The 16,737-nt window shown below is 35.3% G+C and overlaps 1 protein-coding gene across 1 annotated transcript in view; it reads right to left on the bottom strand.

Annotated features, from left to right (window-relative positions):
* Positions 1–13,393, bottom strand: part of LOC139875775 (uncharacterized) — a 32,558-nt gene extending 19,165 nt beyond the window's left edge. Inside the window, exon 1 of the mRNA XM_071863074.1 lies at positions 13,354–13,393. Within this exon, the coding sequence (XP_071719175.1) occupies positions 13,354–13,393 (40 nt within the window). The remainder of the gene's footprint in view (positions 1–13,353) is intronic.
* Positions 13,394–16,737: the final 3,344 nt, after the last annotated feature.

The following is a 16,737-nucleotide window of genomic DNA, read 5'->3' as shown; positions in this document are numbered from 1 at the left end:
AGAACTTTTGGAGCACGGTTTCATTCGACCAAGCACATCACCATGGGAAGCACCGTTGTTATTTGTCAAGAAGAAGGATGGTTCATTCAGATTGTGTATCGATTACAGAGAATTGAACAAGCTTACCATCAAGAACCGTTATCCACTACCGAGAATCGATGACTTATTTGATCAACTACAAGGCTCATCGGTTTATTCAAAGATTGATTTACGTTCTGGGTATCATCAAATGCGGGTAAAGGAGGACGATATTCCGAAAACTGCTTTCAGAATACGTTACGGTCATTACGAGTTTATGGTCATTCCGTTTGGTTTAACTAATGCACCAGCTGTGTTCATGGACCTCATGAACCGAGTGTGTGGACCATACCTTGACAAGTTTGTCACTGTTTTCATTGATGACATACTTATTTACTCAAAGAATGATCAAGAGCACGAAGAACATTTGAGAAAAGTGCTAGAATTATTAAGGAAAGAAAAACTGTACGCTAAGTTTTCGAAGTGTACATTTTGGTTGGAAGAAGTTCAATTCCTTGGTCACATAGTGAACAAAGAATGTATTAAGGTGGATCCGGCAAAGATTGAAACCGTTGAAAAATGGGAACCCCGAAACTCCGAAGCATATACGCCAATTCTTAGGATTGGCCGGTTACTATAGAAGATTCATCCAAGATTTTTACAAAATAGCAAAACCCTTGACTGCATTAACGCATAAAGGGAAGAAATTTGAATGGAAGGATGAGCAAGAGAAAGCGTTTCAATTGTTGAAGAAAAAGTTAACTACGGCACCTATATTGTCATTGCCGGAAGGGAATGATGATTTTGTGATATATTGTGAAACCTCAAAGCAAGGCCTTGGTTGTGTATTAATGCAACGAACGATGGTAATTGCTTATGCGTCTAGACAATTGAAGATTCACGAGCAAAATTATACGACGCATGATTTGGAATTAGGCGCGGTTGTTTTTGCATTAAAGAATTGGAGGCATTATTTATATGGGGTCAAAAGTATTATATATACCGATCACAAGAGTCTCCAACATATATTTAATCAAAAACAACTAAACATGAGGCAGCGAAGGTGGATTGAGTTATTGAATGATTACGATTTCGAGATTCGTTACCACCCGGGGAAGGCGAATGTGGTAGCCGACGCTCTAAGTAGAAAGGGCAGAGAACCTATACGGGTAAAAGCCATGAATATAATTATTCGTACTAACCTTACTACTCAAATAAAGGAGGCGCAACAGGGAGTTGTAAAAGAAGGGAATTTGAAGAATGAAATACCCAAAGGATCGGAGAAACACCTTATTATTCGAGAAGACGGAACTCGGTATAGGGCTGAAAGAATTTGGGTACCGAGATTTGGAGATGTGAGAGAAATGGTACTTAAGGAAGACGTAAAACCAGATATTCAATACATCCCAGAACAGGAAAGATGTACAAGGACCTCAAGAAACATTTCTGGTGGCTGGGTATGATAGCCGATATTGCAAGATATGTGGGAGAATGTTTGACGTGTTCTAAAGTCAAAGCTGAACATCAGAAACCATCAGGTCTACTTCAACAACCCGAAATTCCGGAATGGAAATGGGAAAACATTACCATGGATTTCATTACTAAATTGCCAAGGACTGCAAGTGGTTATGATACTATTTGGGTAATAGTCGATCATCTCACCAAATCAGCACATTTCCTGCCAATGAGAGAAGATGATAAAATGGAAAAGTTGGCGCGATTATACTTAAAAGAAGTCGTTTCCAGACATGGAATACCCATCTCTATTATCTCTGATAGGGATGGCAGATTTGTTTCAAGGTTCTGTCAAACGTTGCAACAAGCATTATGGACTCGTCTAGACATGAGTACTGCCTATCATCCACAAACTGATGGGCAGAGCGAAAGAACGATACAAACGCTTGAAGACATGCTACGAGCATGTGTTATTGATTTTGGAAACAGTTGGGATCGACATCTACCATTAGCAGAGTTTTCCTACAACAACAGTTACCATTCGAGTATTGAGATGGCGCCGTTTGAAGCACTTTATGGTAGAAAGTGCAGGTCTCCGATTTTTTGGAATGAAGTGGGGGATATACAAATTACGGATCCAGAAATTATTCAAGAAACCGCTGAGAAAATCATTCAAATTCAACAACGAATGAAAACCGCCCAAAATCGACAAAAGAGTTACGCGGATCTTAAAAGAAAAGATATAGAATTTGAAATTGGAGAAATGGTCATGCTTAAAGTTTCACCTTGGAAAGGTGTTGTTCGATTTGGTAAACGGGGGAAACTAGGTGTTGTTCAATTTGGTAAACGGGGGAAACTAAATCCAAGGTACATTGGGCCATTCAAGATTATTGATCGTGTCGGACCGGTAGCTTACCGACTCGAGTTACCTTTCCACGTCTCGAATTTGAAGAAATGTTTTGCTAAGGAAGATCTCACTATTCTGTTAGACGAAATAAAAATCAACGAAAAACTTCAATTCATTGAAGAACCCGTCGAAATAATGGATAGTGAGGTTAAAAGACTTAAGCAAAATAAATTAAAAATCGTTAAGGTTCGATGGAATGCTCGTAGAGGACCTAAGTTCACCTGGGAACGTGAAGATCAGATGAAGAAGAAATACCCGCACTTGTTTCCAGAGGAGAAGCCAACACCTTCAACTGCTTAAAATTTCGGGACGAAATTTATTTTAACGGGTAGGTACTGTAGTGACCCGAACTTTTTTATGATTATATATTAAATTAAAACTATATTTGCATGATTAAATGTTTCCAACATGTTAAGCAATCAAATTTGTTAAGACTTGGTTAATTGAAACAGAAATTATGTAAACATCTGATCACCCAGTTTGACCGATGATTCACGAACGCTATAAGTTGTATATGACATGATGATACATAAATGAATAAATATATATGTTTAACATGATATAATGATAATCAAATATCTCATTAAAAATAGTAACAATGAGTTATATACTTAAAAAGGAGACTATTGACGTAAGAAACTCGAAATGATATATATAACGATTATCGTTATAACAACGCCTTACTAAATATATATGAATCATATTAAGGTATTGTTACACTATATTTAACATGATAAAATGATAAGTAAATATATCATTAAGTATGTTAACAATGAACTACATAAGGAAAAACAAGACTACTAACTTAAGAATTTCGAAAGAGACATATACGTAACGATTATCGTTGTAACGATATTTTAATGTATATATTTCATATTAAGATATATTCATATATCATGTTAACATGATAATATAATAATTTAACATCTCATTTGATATAATAAACAATGGGTTAACAACATTAAATGAGATCGTTAACTTAAAGGTTTCAAAACAACACTTACGTGTAACGACTATCGATGACTAAATGGCTTCATTAAAATGTATATACATGTAATGTATTTAAATGTATTTGAACATTTTTGAAAGACTTCAAGACACATATCAAAGTACTTCCAGTCAACAAAAATACTTACAATTACATTCTCATTCATTTTCATCAACAATTCTACACGTATGTACCCGTACATGTACTCGTAGAATACGTAACTTCACTATTGGTATATACCAATAGTAAACACCAATAATCAGCCATGAATGAGTCAAAAACATGTGGGAACCATTACTTTTCTTCAAGTATGAATTATTACACAAAATAACAAAATGAGGAGCCTTTGTTTCCTTGATAAAGTCACGCCACCACCACCATCATTTACTACATCATTTCCATTCTATAATTTCACATACAAATCCTCTCTAACTACCTACTCCAAGAACACTTTCATTTCCAGAGAAATAACCTTCAACCTCATCAAAAACTACATAAAGAACCAATCCTTAAACATCATAAAAAGAATCATTCAAGAACACATCAAGAACACTTCAAGAAACCTTTCAAGTTTGCTAGTTTACTTCCAATCTTGCAAATCCATTCCAAGTAATCATCCAAGATCAAGAAACCTTTGTTTCTTACAGTAGGTTATCTTTCTAATTCAAGGTAATACTCATATTCAAACTTTGGTTCAATTTCTATAACTATAACAATCATATTTCAAGTAATGATCTTACTTGAACTTGTTTTCATATCATGATTCTGCTTCAAGAACTTTCAAGCCATCCAAGAATCCTTTGAAGCTAGATCCATTTTTCTCATTTCCAGTAGCTTTATCCAAGGAACTTGAGATAGTAATGATGTTCATAACATCATTCGATTCATACATAAAAAGTTGTCTTATTCGACGTTATAAACTTGTAATCACTAGAACATAGTTTAGTTAATTCTAAACTTGTTCGCAAATAAAGTTAATCCTTCTAACTAGAATTTTAAAATCAACTAAAAACATGTTCTATATCTATATGATATGCTAACTTAATGATTTAAAACCCGGAAACACGATAAACACCATAAAACCCAATATACGCCGTCGTAGTAAAACCGGAGGCTGTTTTGGTTGGGATAATTAAAAGCTATGAAGAACTTTGATTTAAAAGCTATACTTCAAAAAAAAATAATTTTTCTTATGAACAAGAAACTATATCCAAAAATCATGGTTAAACTCAAAGTGAAAGTATGTTTTTCAAAATGGTCATCAAGATGTCGTTCTTTCGTCGAAAATGACTACCTCTTTCTAAAATGACTTGTAACTTGTATTTCCGACTATAAACTTATACTTTTTCTGTTTAGATTCATAAAGTTAAGTTCAATACGAAACCGTGGCCACTGAAATCACTCAAAACGGATTAGAAACGAAGAAATGGCGAGTAAAACAAGATTGATAATAACTACTCATTTTACCTACGTGAAAATTAGTAATAAATCTATTCCAACCATAACCTAATCAACTTATATTGTATATTATGTAATCTTGATATACATAGACACGTATACAATGTTTCGACCTATCATGTCGACCCATCTATATATATAATGCGGAACAACCATAGACACTCTATATGTGTATGTTGGAGTTAGCTATACAGGGTTGAGGTTGATTCCAAAATACATATATAGTTTGAGTTGTGATCAATACTGAGATACGTATACACTGGGTCGTGGATTGATTCAAGATATATATTAAATTATTCATGTACAACAAACTGTGAACTACATACGATGGACTGCTAACTGGACAACTTAAATCATCAACACGTAATAAAGAAAATGTTGTGAATATATTTCGATCATATTTTGATATATATGTATATATTGTTATAGGTTCGTGAATCAACCCGTGGCCAAGTCTAAATTCTCGACGAAGTGATAATCTGTGAAAGTGAGTTATAGTCCCACTTTTAAAAATCTAATTTTTTTTTTTGGGATGAGAATACATGCAGTTTTATAAATGCTTTTTGAAATAAACACAAGTAATTGAAACTACGTTCTATGGTTGAATGATCGACTTTGGATATGCCACTTTTTAGCTTGGTAGCCTAAGAATTAGTAAACCCTTATACTAATTGACGCGAATCCTGAAGATAGATCTATGGGCCTAACAAACCCCATCCGAACTTGCCGGATGCTTTAGTACTTCGAAATTTATATCATGTCCGATGTAGAGTCCCGGAATGATGGGGATATTCTATATGAATCTTGTTAATGTCGGTTACCAGGTGTTCACCATATGAATGATTTTTATCTCTAAGTATGATGCAAAATGCCTGCTATGAGATGGTTGTTATAAAAAATGAAATCTTGTGGTCTATTATTATTATGATTTGATAAATGTAGAAATTAAACCTATAACTCACCAACATTTTTCTTGACGTTTAAAGCATGTTTATTCTCAGGTGATTATTAAGAGCTTCCGCTGTCGCATACTAAAATAAGGACAAGATTTGGAGTCCATGATTGTATGATATTGTGTAAAAACTGCATTCAAGAAACTTATATTGATGTAACATATTTGTATTGTAAACCATTATGTAATGGTCGTGTGTAAACGGGATATTTTAGATTATCAATGTTTGATAATCTACGTAAAGCTTTTAAGCCTTTATTGATGAAATAAAGGTTATGGTTTGTTTTAAAAATGAATGCAGTCTTTGAAAAACATCTCATATAGAGGTCAAAACCTCGCAATGAAATCAATTATTATGGAACGTTTTTAATCAATAAGAATGGGACATTTCACACACGGTCGAGGTACGGTCGACCGCATAGTCAACCGTGAAACCCAAACTGAATTGCAACACAGTTTTGTGAAAACAAGTTGCACGGTCGCCACCACTGTCAACCACAGTGCGACCGCAGTTTCTTCTGCCACCGTTTTTGAACAAATAAAGTTTGACTAGTTCCCGACATCTATAATTCATGAAACCTTTCTCAACATGCTTAGAATAGATGCTTTCTCCATACTCAATTGAGTTTTGGTCATAAAAACACTAATTGTGATTAATTACGCCTAATGACAAATTAACCAAGATTAGGCATAACACATAAGTGTTAATCAACAACTTGTGATCTTAATTCTTACGTAGATATCCTTAGTATGATCATTAAGTACCAACACACTTAAGCCAATATCACTAGAACAATAATTGCTATTAGAAATGACTTAGTGATTAATTAAGGCTAAATGAATAACAATGCTCTCAAGGTTAACTTGTAATGACTTGTAATCCTATAACACACTTAGATACATTTAGGATGGTCACCAAGTCCCAACTAGAAATTGCTCTTCCCTTGTGCATGTGTTGGACATTAATGTGTGCTTACACATTAATCATGTAATGTGTTACATTGCACATTAAACTTATTAAGTGCTTGAATTATAAGTTGTGCAAGTATCTATATGTTTGATCCTAGAATAACTATCTCTTGCTATGTGAGTATTACTTGCTACTTGCCAATATTCTTAATACTCATAAACTTGTCAACTTGATTAATATGTTTGCCATGTGCTCATTAGTTAGAATTCAAGTAACTAACCTACTCCAATAGATTAAGTGTAAAATGGTTCACAATAAAATTTAGTCAATTATCTATTTGGTCTAGTCTAAGTAACTAAGTGTGATTGCTTATTCAAGAATGAATTAACTTTAATGTCTCTACATAATTCATGATTATCTTATAGAGACATTACTCAATTAATCCCTAACTAAACTCAAATGGAACATGACTTGTGATTAATTGAAACTAGGAAGTTAATGACATAGTGACTAGTCTTTAGAATTGAACCAAGAACATTAAAGTGACTAACTAAGTCTTGACCAATCTGAAATTTCCCTAAATATCAATCAAGACACTTCTCCATGAATGTTGGGTTTGCTACTTTTGGAATGATTAGTCACTTTCATGCAATAAGACCAAATCTCACACACTTAATGCATATAGTACTTGTATAGGATATTTGGTTTCTTTTGCAGGTGCTAGAATGAGTAAAGGTGCCAAAATGTGGTGTTCAAATTTGAGTCAAACGGCTATACAACGGATACCAATTTTGGACTGGAGCACGCACGGTTGCACCACGGTCGACCGTGAAGGCAACTGTGTGTCAACGGCTATTTTTTGAATCTCACTATAAAAAGCAAACATTTAAGTGCATTTGAAGCTGACCCTCTTGCACATTTAAAAGGCTTATCTCTAGTGATCACAAGTGCATCAACTACTACTCAAATGTGATCAAGCAAGAGAAGATTCTATGATCTTATAGGTATAGAATTGGGTTGTTGTAAACTTACTAATCAAAATTATTTATCTTGTGAGTTTACTTGATGTAATGTGTGTCCTAGTATTGTATTAGGATCATCATTACAGAGTGTATAAGTCTTGTAACTTCAATTAGTGGAAGCATATGCTAGCTTAGTGATCTACTTCCTTAAAGGGACTTAGGAAGTTGATTAATCTTATTTGGAGATTAATACTTGTCCAAGGTGAAGATAAGTTGATTTAGGTTAGAGTGGATCTTTCAAAGGGATAGAAAGTTTAGGTTTGTTGTCTACTAAAGAAGATTGAAGACTTGCAAATCGAATCTCCACTGGGTTTGGAAAAAGTGCTTAGTGAAGCAACAAATCCCGATTAGTGTAATCGGAGAGTGGATTAAGGTGGATTAGTTAACATCCACCCGAACCACTATAAATTCTTGTGTCTATGTTCTTTACATTACTTTACTTATCATTTTGAACATATACACTACACACATCAAGTTTGAGTTGAGTTGGTTGATCAAAGTTAAATCGAATTTGGTGATCAATCGAAAAAGTGTTAAAAATGTACAAGTAACTATTCACCCCCTCTAGTTACTTATAATTGGTATCACAGCGGTTGCTCAAATCATTGCGCTACAAACGATCGTGAAAGTGTCAAAATTCATTTTGTGCAAAAACTTGAGTCAACGATTCTCGGATCAACTCAAACTATGGGATATTTGGAAGAATTGGTGAAAGAAGCACCAATCTTTGATAAGATGAATATTAATGTGTGGAAATCAAGATTTGTGTCTTATCTCAAATCCAAGGATTACTACTTGTGGAGAATAATCAAAGTGGGAGACTTTATACCACAAGTTAGTTCAAGACTAGTGAAGTCAACATTTCAAAACAATGATGTTTTGAAACAATTTGATGCAATTTCACTACTTCATGGAATTCTTCCTAGTGAAGAAATATTAAAGATAATCTCATGTGAAAGTGCAAAAGAATGTTGGGACTCACTATGTTCTCAAGAAGATTTAAACCCTAGGAGTTTAAAGGGTAAAGGAATAGAGAAGGGTTTGGAAAAGGTTGGTGATTAAATATATAATATTGTCAATCTTTATATGATTTCAACAAGATAAGCAAAGTCTGTTAAACTGTTTTCATGAATTCATTTAATCTTTGATTATGGCTGACGACTCACGATATGATTGCTTGTAAATGCTATGCATATATTTAAATATATATATTTGTATATAATAATATGAAATATTGTATATGGTAATTGTTGGAATTATTTATATAAAATAATAACAACATAAAATAATTATTATCTATATATATAAATAAAATATATAGAATATATAAATAGGGTTTCGAAGTTATTTAGTAAACGAAAGTAATGCTCAATTGTCATTTGTTTGACAGTAAACGAGTTAAAAAGAAACTCATGAGATTTTAAAATAAACGGTTAGCCGAAAATGAGTTTTACAAATTATAGGTTTATTAAAAATGCATTTAGAAACTATTGGTTGAATTTAAAAAAAAAACTTTTTATATTTTACTTGGGGTTGGGAGTGAATAATTAATATAATTTTTATTTAATAGTTAATGACCGAATTTTATACCATAATGACTGAAATAAATAAAGGAGGTTAATTTAAAAATATGGGATTTTTCTGAAGACTTTTATTCGCCACTGATTAACAACGGAGAGCGAAATTTAGTCCGTGAAAGGCGACAGATTATAATTTTACACGTTTTTATTTGTAAATTAAATTATTGACAATATTATATATTTTCCGATTTCATTGGATTCGTAAATTGAATAAAGGTGATTGAACATTGAACATGTACTATGGTTGTTTGATTGTTCAACTTTACAGCTATTAATCATACATACATATTCATGACAGTAAATATATATATATATATATATATATATATATATATATATATATATATATATATATATATATATATATATATATACAATATACTTACAAGGCAACTCATTAACACCACACTTTCTTACTTGGCTTCTTTTCTGTTTCTTGTCACCAACACTTCCCAACATGTGTTTTACTTTAGTTAACTTTTCTGTACATATAAATATATACATAAACATGGGGATAGATTATATATATATATATATATATATATATATATATATATATATATATATATATATATATATATATATATATATATATATATATATATATATATATACACACACATACTACTAAATTGATCAATCATCATCTTCAATCACCATTCGCCATCACCACCATCAGTTATTGCCACTTATCTCTCTCATTCCACGGTTCTAGTCCGAGAAACAACCACCTCGAAGATGACCACTTTATCGTTTTCTGTCTCAACCCTGGTTACAAACCAAAATCCAAGATTGATTTTTGTTTTTCTTTTCGTGAACCAACCTGCAACCATCCTCAAAGCCATCCACCACCGCCACCATCACCCTTCAATCTCCATAATCACCTCACCACCCTTTTGTTTTGTTCACCGGCCACCCATACCCGTCACCCACTCCTTCACCCCTGACTACCGTCACCATTTCTATCTCTATCTCTCTCTCATCCTCTCTTTTGATTTTGTCTCGATCAGAAAAATCAACAACCATCATCACCAAACAAACACTTAAACCACGATAACTACCCACCTTCGATCACCAACATAACCCATCACTGCCACGCCACTGTTATCTTTTTGTTTATATTCTGTTAAATCGAAAAACCACCTCAATCACCACATAAAATCCCATTGAAAACCTACTACTGCTGCTACACGTTAATTCCAATGTCACTGCTGTTATGGAGTAGAAACCACCACCACACTCGACCTATATTATCATCAAAGCCTCACCGAACCAAACCCATTTATGTTATGTTGCGACTATTTGCATTTGAGAACCTGCAAATGTTGAACAACGATATGAAGAAGATAATGGTACAGTGCTTCTGTTTTTCTATTCTATTAATCGAAGTCATCCAACCAAAACTCCAGCTATCGATCGTGGAAATTTGTTGGGCTTCCTTTTTTTATATTAATGGACATAATGATAAGTTGGGCTTCAGAAACTAGTTGGGCCGAAAATTTGTTTTTATTTGTTGGGCCATGAACCTGCTTTGTGTGTTGGGCCAAGATTCGATTTAGATGTTACTATTGAACTGAAGAAAACGTATAACGATGATGAAGGTGTAATGAGGATGACATGATAGTGCGTACTGTGAGACGAGGATGATGATAATAAAGTTACATGAAATGATAGATGATGATCATGAAATGGGTTTTATTTTATGAAGAAAAGCAAACAATTTCGGATCTAATAAATAGATAACTAAGAGAATTTAAACTAATACAAATGAATGGATCATTGGTTGAATGTATGTTTGTGGAGCGAGAGGTCATGGGTTCGAATCTTGAAAGTAACACATTTTTTTTAAGCTACAACACACTTAAGGTAGTAATATCATTATTATTATATTCACTATTATTATTATAATTATTATTAATAGAATTATTATAAGTATTATTAGAATTATTATTATTAGTAAAATTATCAAAAGTATCATTTTTAATTTTATTATCATTATTATTAGTAAAATCATTACTTTTAGAATTATTATTATTAGTATACATTATTATTAAAATTAATATTTTTTTTTATTAAAGTTATCATTTTATCATTAATATTAAAAATATCATTTTTAACTCTATTATCATTATTATTATTTTTATCATTTCTAATATTACTTTAGTATTAATACAAAATTTAACAAATAAAAGATATATATATATATATATATATATATATATATATATATATATATATATACAAAAATGTATTAAATACATATAACATGACAAAGTTAATATTTTTATTTATTTTAAATATATAAAATAAATATATGAAAAATATAGGTTATTAATATAAAAATGATATAACTTATAAATTATTATATATATATGAATTTGTTTGATTACAATTATGTGTGTTAATATATATATACATGATATAGACTCGTGAATCCGAGGCCAACCGTACACTTGTTCAATGATGTTATATGTATTTTTACTACAAAATACAGTATGGTGAGTATATAGTCCCACTTTTAAACTATAAATATTTCGGGATGAGAATACATGCATTTTATGATTTACGTTATGGACACAAGTGATTAAAAATATATTCTACGTTGAGTTGTACCACTGGCATATTTCCCTGTAGCTTGGTAACTACTATTTACATGGGTATTGTAAATGCGAATCCTGTTGATAGATCTATCGGGCTTGACAACCCCAACCGGGCTGGACGACCAGTATTCAACGGTTGCACAGTACTTCATTTCGTGACTACTCTTGGTACAGTGTAGTGAGATTTCATAATAAGGGGAATATGTAACGTTGATTATGTTAGGTATGGTTACCAAGTGCTCAACCACTTAGAATATTTTTATATACACTTACGAGTGTACAAATAATTATGGAAACTGAAATCTTGTGGTCTATATTTATAACGCTGCTAGCATTTAAACCTATATCTCACCAACCTTTTGGTTGACATTTTAAAGCATGTTTATTCTCAGGATTGAAAGAAATCTTCCGCTATGCATTAGCTCATTTTAAGGATATTACTTGGAGTCATTCATGACATATTTCAAAAGACGTTGCATTCGAGTCGTTGAAGTTCATTAGAGATTATTATTAAGTAAATGACAGATTAGATCATTTATAGTTGGATATTATAAAATGGTATGCATACTTGTCAACCTTTAGTGTAATGAAAGGTTGTCTTTTAAAAACAAATGCAACATTTGTAAAATGTATCATTTAAAGGTCAAGTACCTCACGATGTAATCAACTATTGTGAATCATTTATAATCGATATGGACTTCGTCCGGATGGATTAGGAGCGGTCATTATAGGTGATATTAGAGCGGTGGTCTTAGCGAACCAGGTCTTGCATTAGTGTGTCTTAATGATAGTTGTTAGGATGCATTAATGAGTCTGGACTTCAACAGTGTCTGCATGTCAAAAGTTTTGCTTATCATTTTTAGTCGGAAATCATCTATTTACCATCCTTAGGAAATTACCTGCTTATCATCCTTAAAGTCTAGACACGTCTTACTGCATTTAGTGCATCGATAATGTATAGACAAAATTCATATCTTAGCGTATCTGTTACTATAGACTTAGCCTGACAGCTTCCATAGATTCCTCTATAACTTATGGGATTTAAGTATTATATGCATATGTAAATTATGTATTGCAAGGTACTAATATACATCCTATAATCTATTTCTAATGATACCGCAACCCGCATGCGCACCCCACGTGTATGCGGCCAATCTCTATTGTGCGTATGCGTGTGCTTGTGTGCGGTATGCGGTATGCGAATGCCTTTGTTCCCGGTACGGCGGTTGCTTAGCTGACAAGTAAATATCTTTTTCATAATTATATCCGTGATTCGGGGGAGTTAGTTATGGACGAGATTATTATTATCATGGACGGTTCTAGAATTAGGGTTTGCCTATAAATACAAACCCTAATCGTCATTTACAAAACACAACACATTACGTAAACATTATACTTTACGTAAAGCAGCATCATTCAACATCTCTACAAGGTTAACAGGTTAGTCCTTCGTAAACTAGTACCTGCAACATTATTCAGGGCCTCATGATCGACGACCGTCATCTGAGGTGGACTTAATCACTTGGCCACCCCGCCGACATCATCATGTCGGCCAGGGTTATTCACGGTATCCGGACCGGAGAGCCACGTTCTAAGATCCTTAAACCCCTCCTTATATGTTGAGCAAGCATGTTAAACCCTTTGGTTAAAATATGCATGATCAAGTGGTGCTTTCATTGAGAGTCGAATTAATTCAAAATTGTTTAATTGTTTTTTCTTTTAAGGTTTTGAATTGTGACTCGTTGTTTACAAAATTTTTGAAATTTTTCTTTTAACAGTATCATGACTTCCGAGGAATCATCGGAACATACTCAAACAGATATTCAGAACGCACCGTCGGGTAGTCAACAGACACCGGTTATGACTACGGAGGCGGCTATTCAAGCGGGGTACACGATGTACCCTCCACCTGTATCCGGCGAACCCTTTCAGAGGTACAAGCCGATATATTCAGACAGAATTACACCGCCAAGAGCAAACTCACCAGTCACAACCACGCGGATGAACTTTTCGTCAGTGGATCCAAGGGTCATCTTGGTAGGCACTAGCGGTGAAACAACGGGGCTGCATGTGGTTTGCTGCGGCCAGGTACCTATTTACAGTACCACTGTTTCAATACCTCTGCATACGCAGAGCATTCAGCAGAATTCGTCATTCACACCATTGCAACCTTGGCAACCACCGCGCCCAGTTTCACAATTTTTAACTCTTGCGGATGCGCAGGCGTTACTTAATAGTTGGGGGTTTGGTGTCATACCAGATGCAAACTCGCATTGGGCGCCGATAACAGCGCAGCAACAAAGCACCACGCATACGGTTGGGCTCTTGAATGTATACCCTCAGGTTTCTCAGACATCTGCGCCACAGGTTTCGCTTCCTTTGCAACCTGTGTACTCTGCATCTTCAAGTCATCCCTCTTTTCCAACGCCGCAGCCTTGGATATATTCGCAGACGCAGAGTCAACCTTGGCAAAATATTCAGGGGCAGGTTAATCTTGCAAGCCAATTTATGCAGGCCGCACCCCCTGATATGGTTCACTTATTTTCACAACCTGACTTTGTTCAGGACATGATGAAGCGTTTCTTCGCGGGCTTGAAAGGGGACCCTGTTAAACCACCCTTCGAGCTACCAACTACCTTCGATAAGTTTCCTCCGCATATAACTGCATATTCGTTTCCATCAGTGCCAAAGATACCTAGTACGTTGGGTACCTACAATGGCCTGACCGATCCAGATGACTTTTTACAGCATTTTGAGGGCGCAATGCGCACTCAAGTTTGGGTGGATCCGGTTGCGTGTCAAATATTTCCCATGACACTGCAGGGCATTGCTCGCGAATGGTTTTATAAATTGCTGGCAGGTAGTATTGCCGGGTTCATGGATCTGCGAACAAAGTTTTTGCTGCAGTATCAGAATCAGAGACCACGCAAGCGCACTCACATTGAATGCCATGATATTGTGCAGAAATCCAAGGAATCTTTGGGAGAGTTCCTCACGAGATATACTAATGAATGTCTGCGCATTCCAGACCTCAAGCCAGAATAACAGATATCGGGGCTCATACATTGTATTAATTCAGAACGACACCCAACACTAGTCACGCGTTTGCGCCATACGGTGCCAACAACTTACGCTGAAGCACTTAAAGAATGTCACGATTATATGCGGAGTGGCGAAGATAACGATGTTCCCACAACCAGCTCGCGCAACGATAGAAAAGATGACGATGAACGCTCCTGTGATCAAAGCCGCTAAAACAACTCTCGCGGAAGGTACCATAATGGTGGCCCTATCAGAAATGAAAAGGGGAAATCAAGCGGTAATTATCGAAACAATAATCAGCGTGGCATCAACAATCAGAACTATGCGCTGCTCAAAAGTTTGTCTAAAACGCCAAAAGAAATTTTGGCAACAGAGCCAGTATGCGCGACCTTCGCGGTTCCAACTCCGCTTACAGAATTTGGTAAGCGGGATAAAACAAAGTACTGCGAATTCCATGACGATTATGGCCATGACACTAATCGATGTAAAAACTTGATGGAGCGGGTCCTTGAGGCATTGCGTGCGGGTAAATTGGATCACCTTAAACCGCCAAAGAAGGATAAAGGAAAAACCGCAGAGGAGGGGTCAAAAGCTAAAACATTCGCATGGTAGAAAGTCGACAAAGCCAAAAGCGCCGACTTAACCATCAATATGGTTGATGCAGAGAAAGTTAGTCAGCGAAGAAAGTACAATGATCATCAGGATTGGGAGCTTCTCCCAATCACTTTCCCTCCTGTAATGTCAATTCACACAGTTAACGAGCCTATTATCATCAAGTGTCGCATCCCTACCTGCGAGGTACAGATTAAGCGTATGCATGTTGACACCGGGAGTGGAGTTGACATTATGTACGAGCATTGCTATCGATTTCTCCCCGCAAACATGAAGGTGCAGCTACGTCACTCTGATATTACGCTGTCTGGTTTCTCTGGAGAAAGCTCATGGCCGTTGGGCCGAATAGAGTTGTCGATAGAGCTAGAAGATGATAAGAATCCGCAGTTAGTAAGACATGCGTTAGTTGATTTTTACGTCGTTCGTTCGACTTCGCGATACAATGCACTGCTAGGGAGAAATTTCATACGACGTTTTAACATCATACCATCGGTAGTGCACGGCTTGATTAAATTTCCCACTAAGGGAGGAGTTGCCACAATGGCGTCACACCAAACAACCGAGATATGTGCGGCAGTTGTGCCTGCAAACATTCCCAGCGTAGGAGAATAGATCGCAAGCAGTTCGGTGATCACTAACTGCTTGCATCCAGATAAGCGTATTAAAATCGGCGCAGGTTTATCAGCCGAAACCAAGGCTAAGTTACATGGTATATTATCCACAAACACAGATGTTTTTGCATGGCATGAATCAGACATGACAGGGGTTCCGCGTGATATTGCGGAACACAAGTTGAATGTTAATCCATCACTCACACCCGTCAGACAAAAGAAGCACCATATGGCTCTCGAGCGTAGTGATTGGCTATGTGCAGAAGTTGATAACCTTGTCAAAGCAAACATTCTACGGGAGGTGTGTTATCAGACATGGGTTGCAAATCCTGTGTTGGTAAAAAAGGCTGACGGAAATTGGCGAATGTGCGTTGATTTCAAAGACATCAATAAGGCATGTCCTAAGGACAACTACCCTCTTCCGGAGATAGACTGGAAGGTGGAATCATTGTCCGGATTTAGGTATAAGTGTTTTCTGGACGCATACAAAGGTTATCACCAAATCTTAATGGCTGCAGAAGATGAGGACAAGACTGCTTTTCATACACCGCAGGGTATCTATTGTTACACGAAGATGCCTTT

Source organism: Rutidosis leptorrhynchoides, chromosome 11 (assembly GCF_046630445.1).
Source record: "Rutidosis leptorrhynchoides isolate AG116_Rl617_1_P2 chromosome 11, CSIRO_AGI_Rlap_v1, whole genome shotgun sequence".
NCBI classification, from domain to species: domain Eukaryota; kingdom Viridiplantae; phylum Streptophyta; class Magnoliopsida; order Asterales; family Asteraceae; genus Rutidosis; species Rutidosis leptorrhynchoides.
The sequence above is the reverse complement of the archived record's forward strand: the minus strand, read 5'-3'. Positions and strand labels throughout refer to the sequence as shown.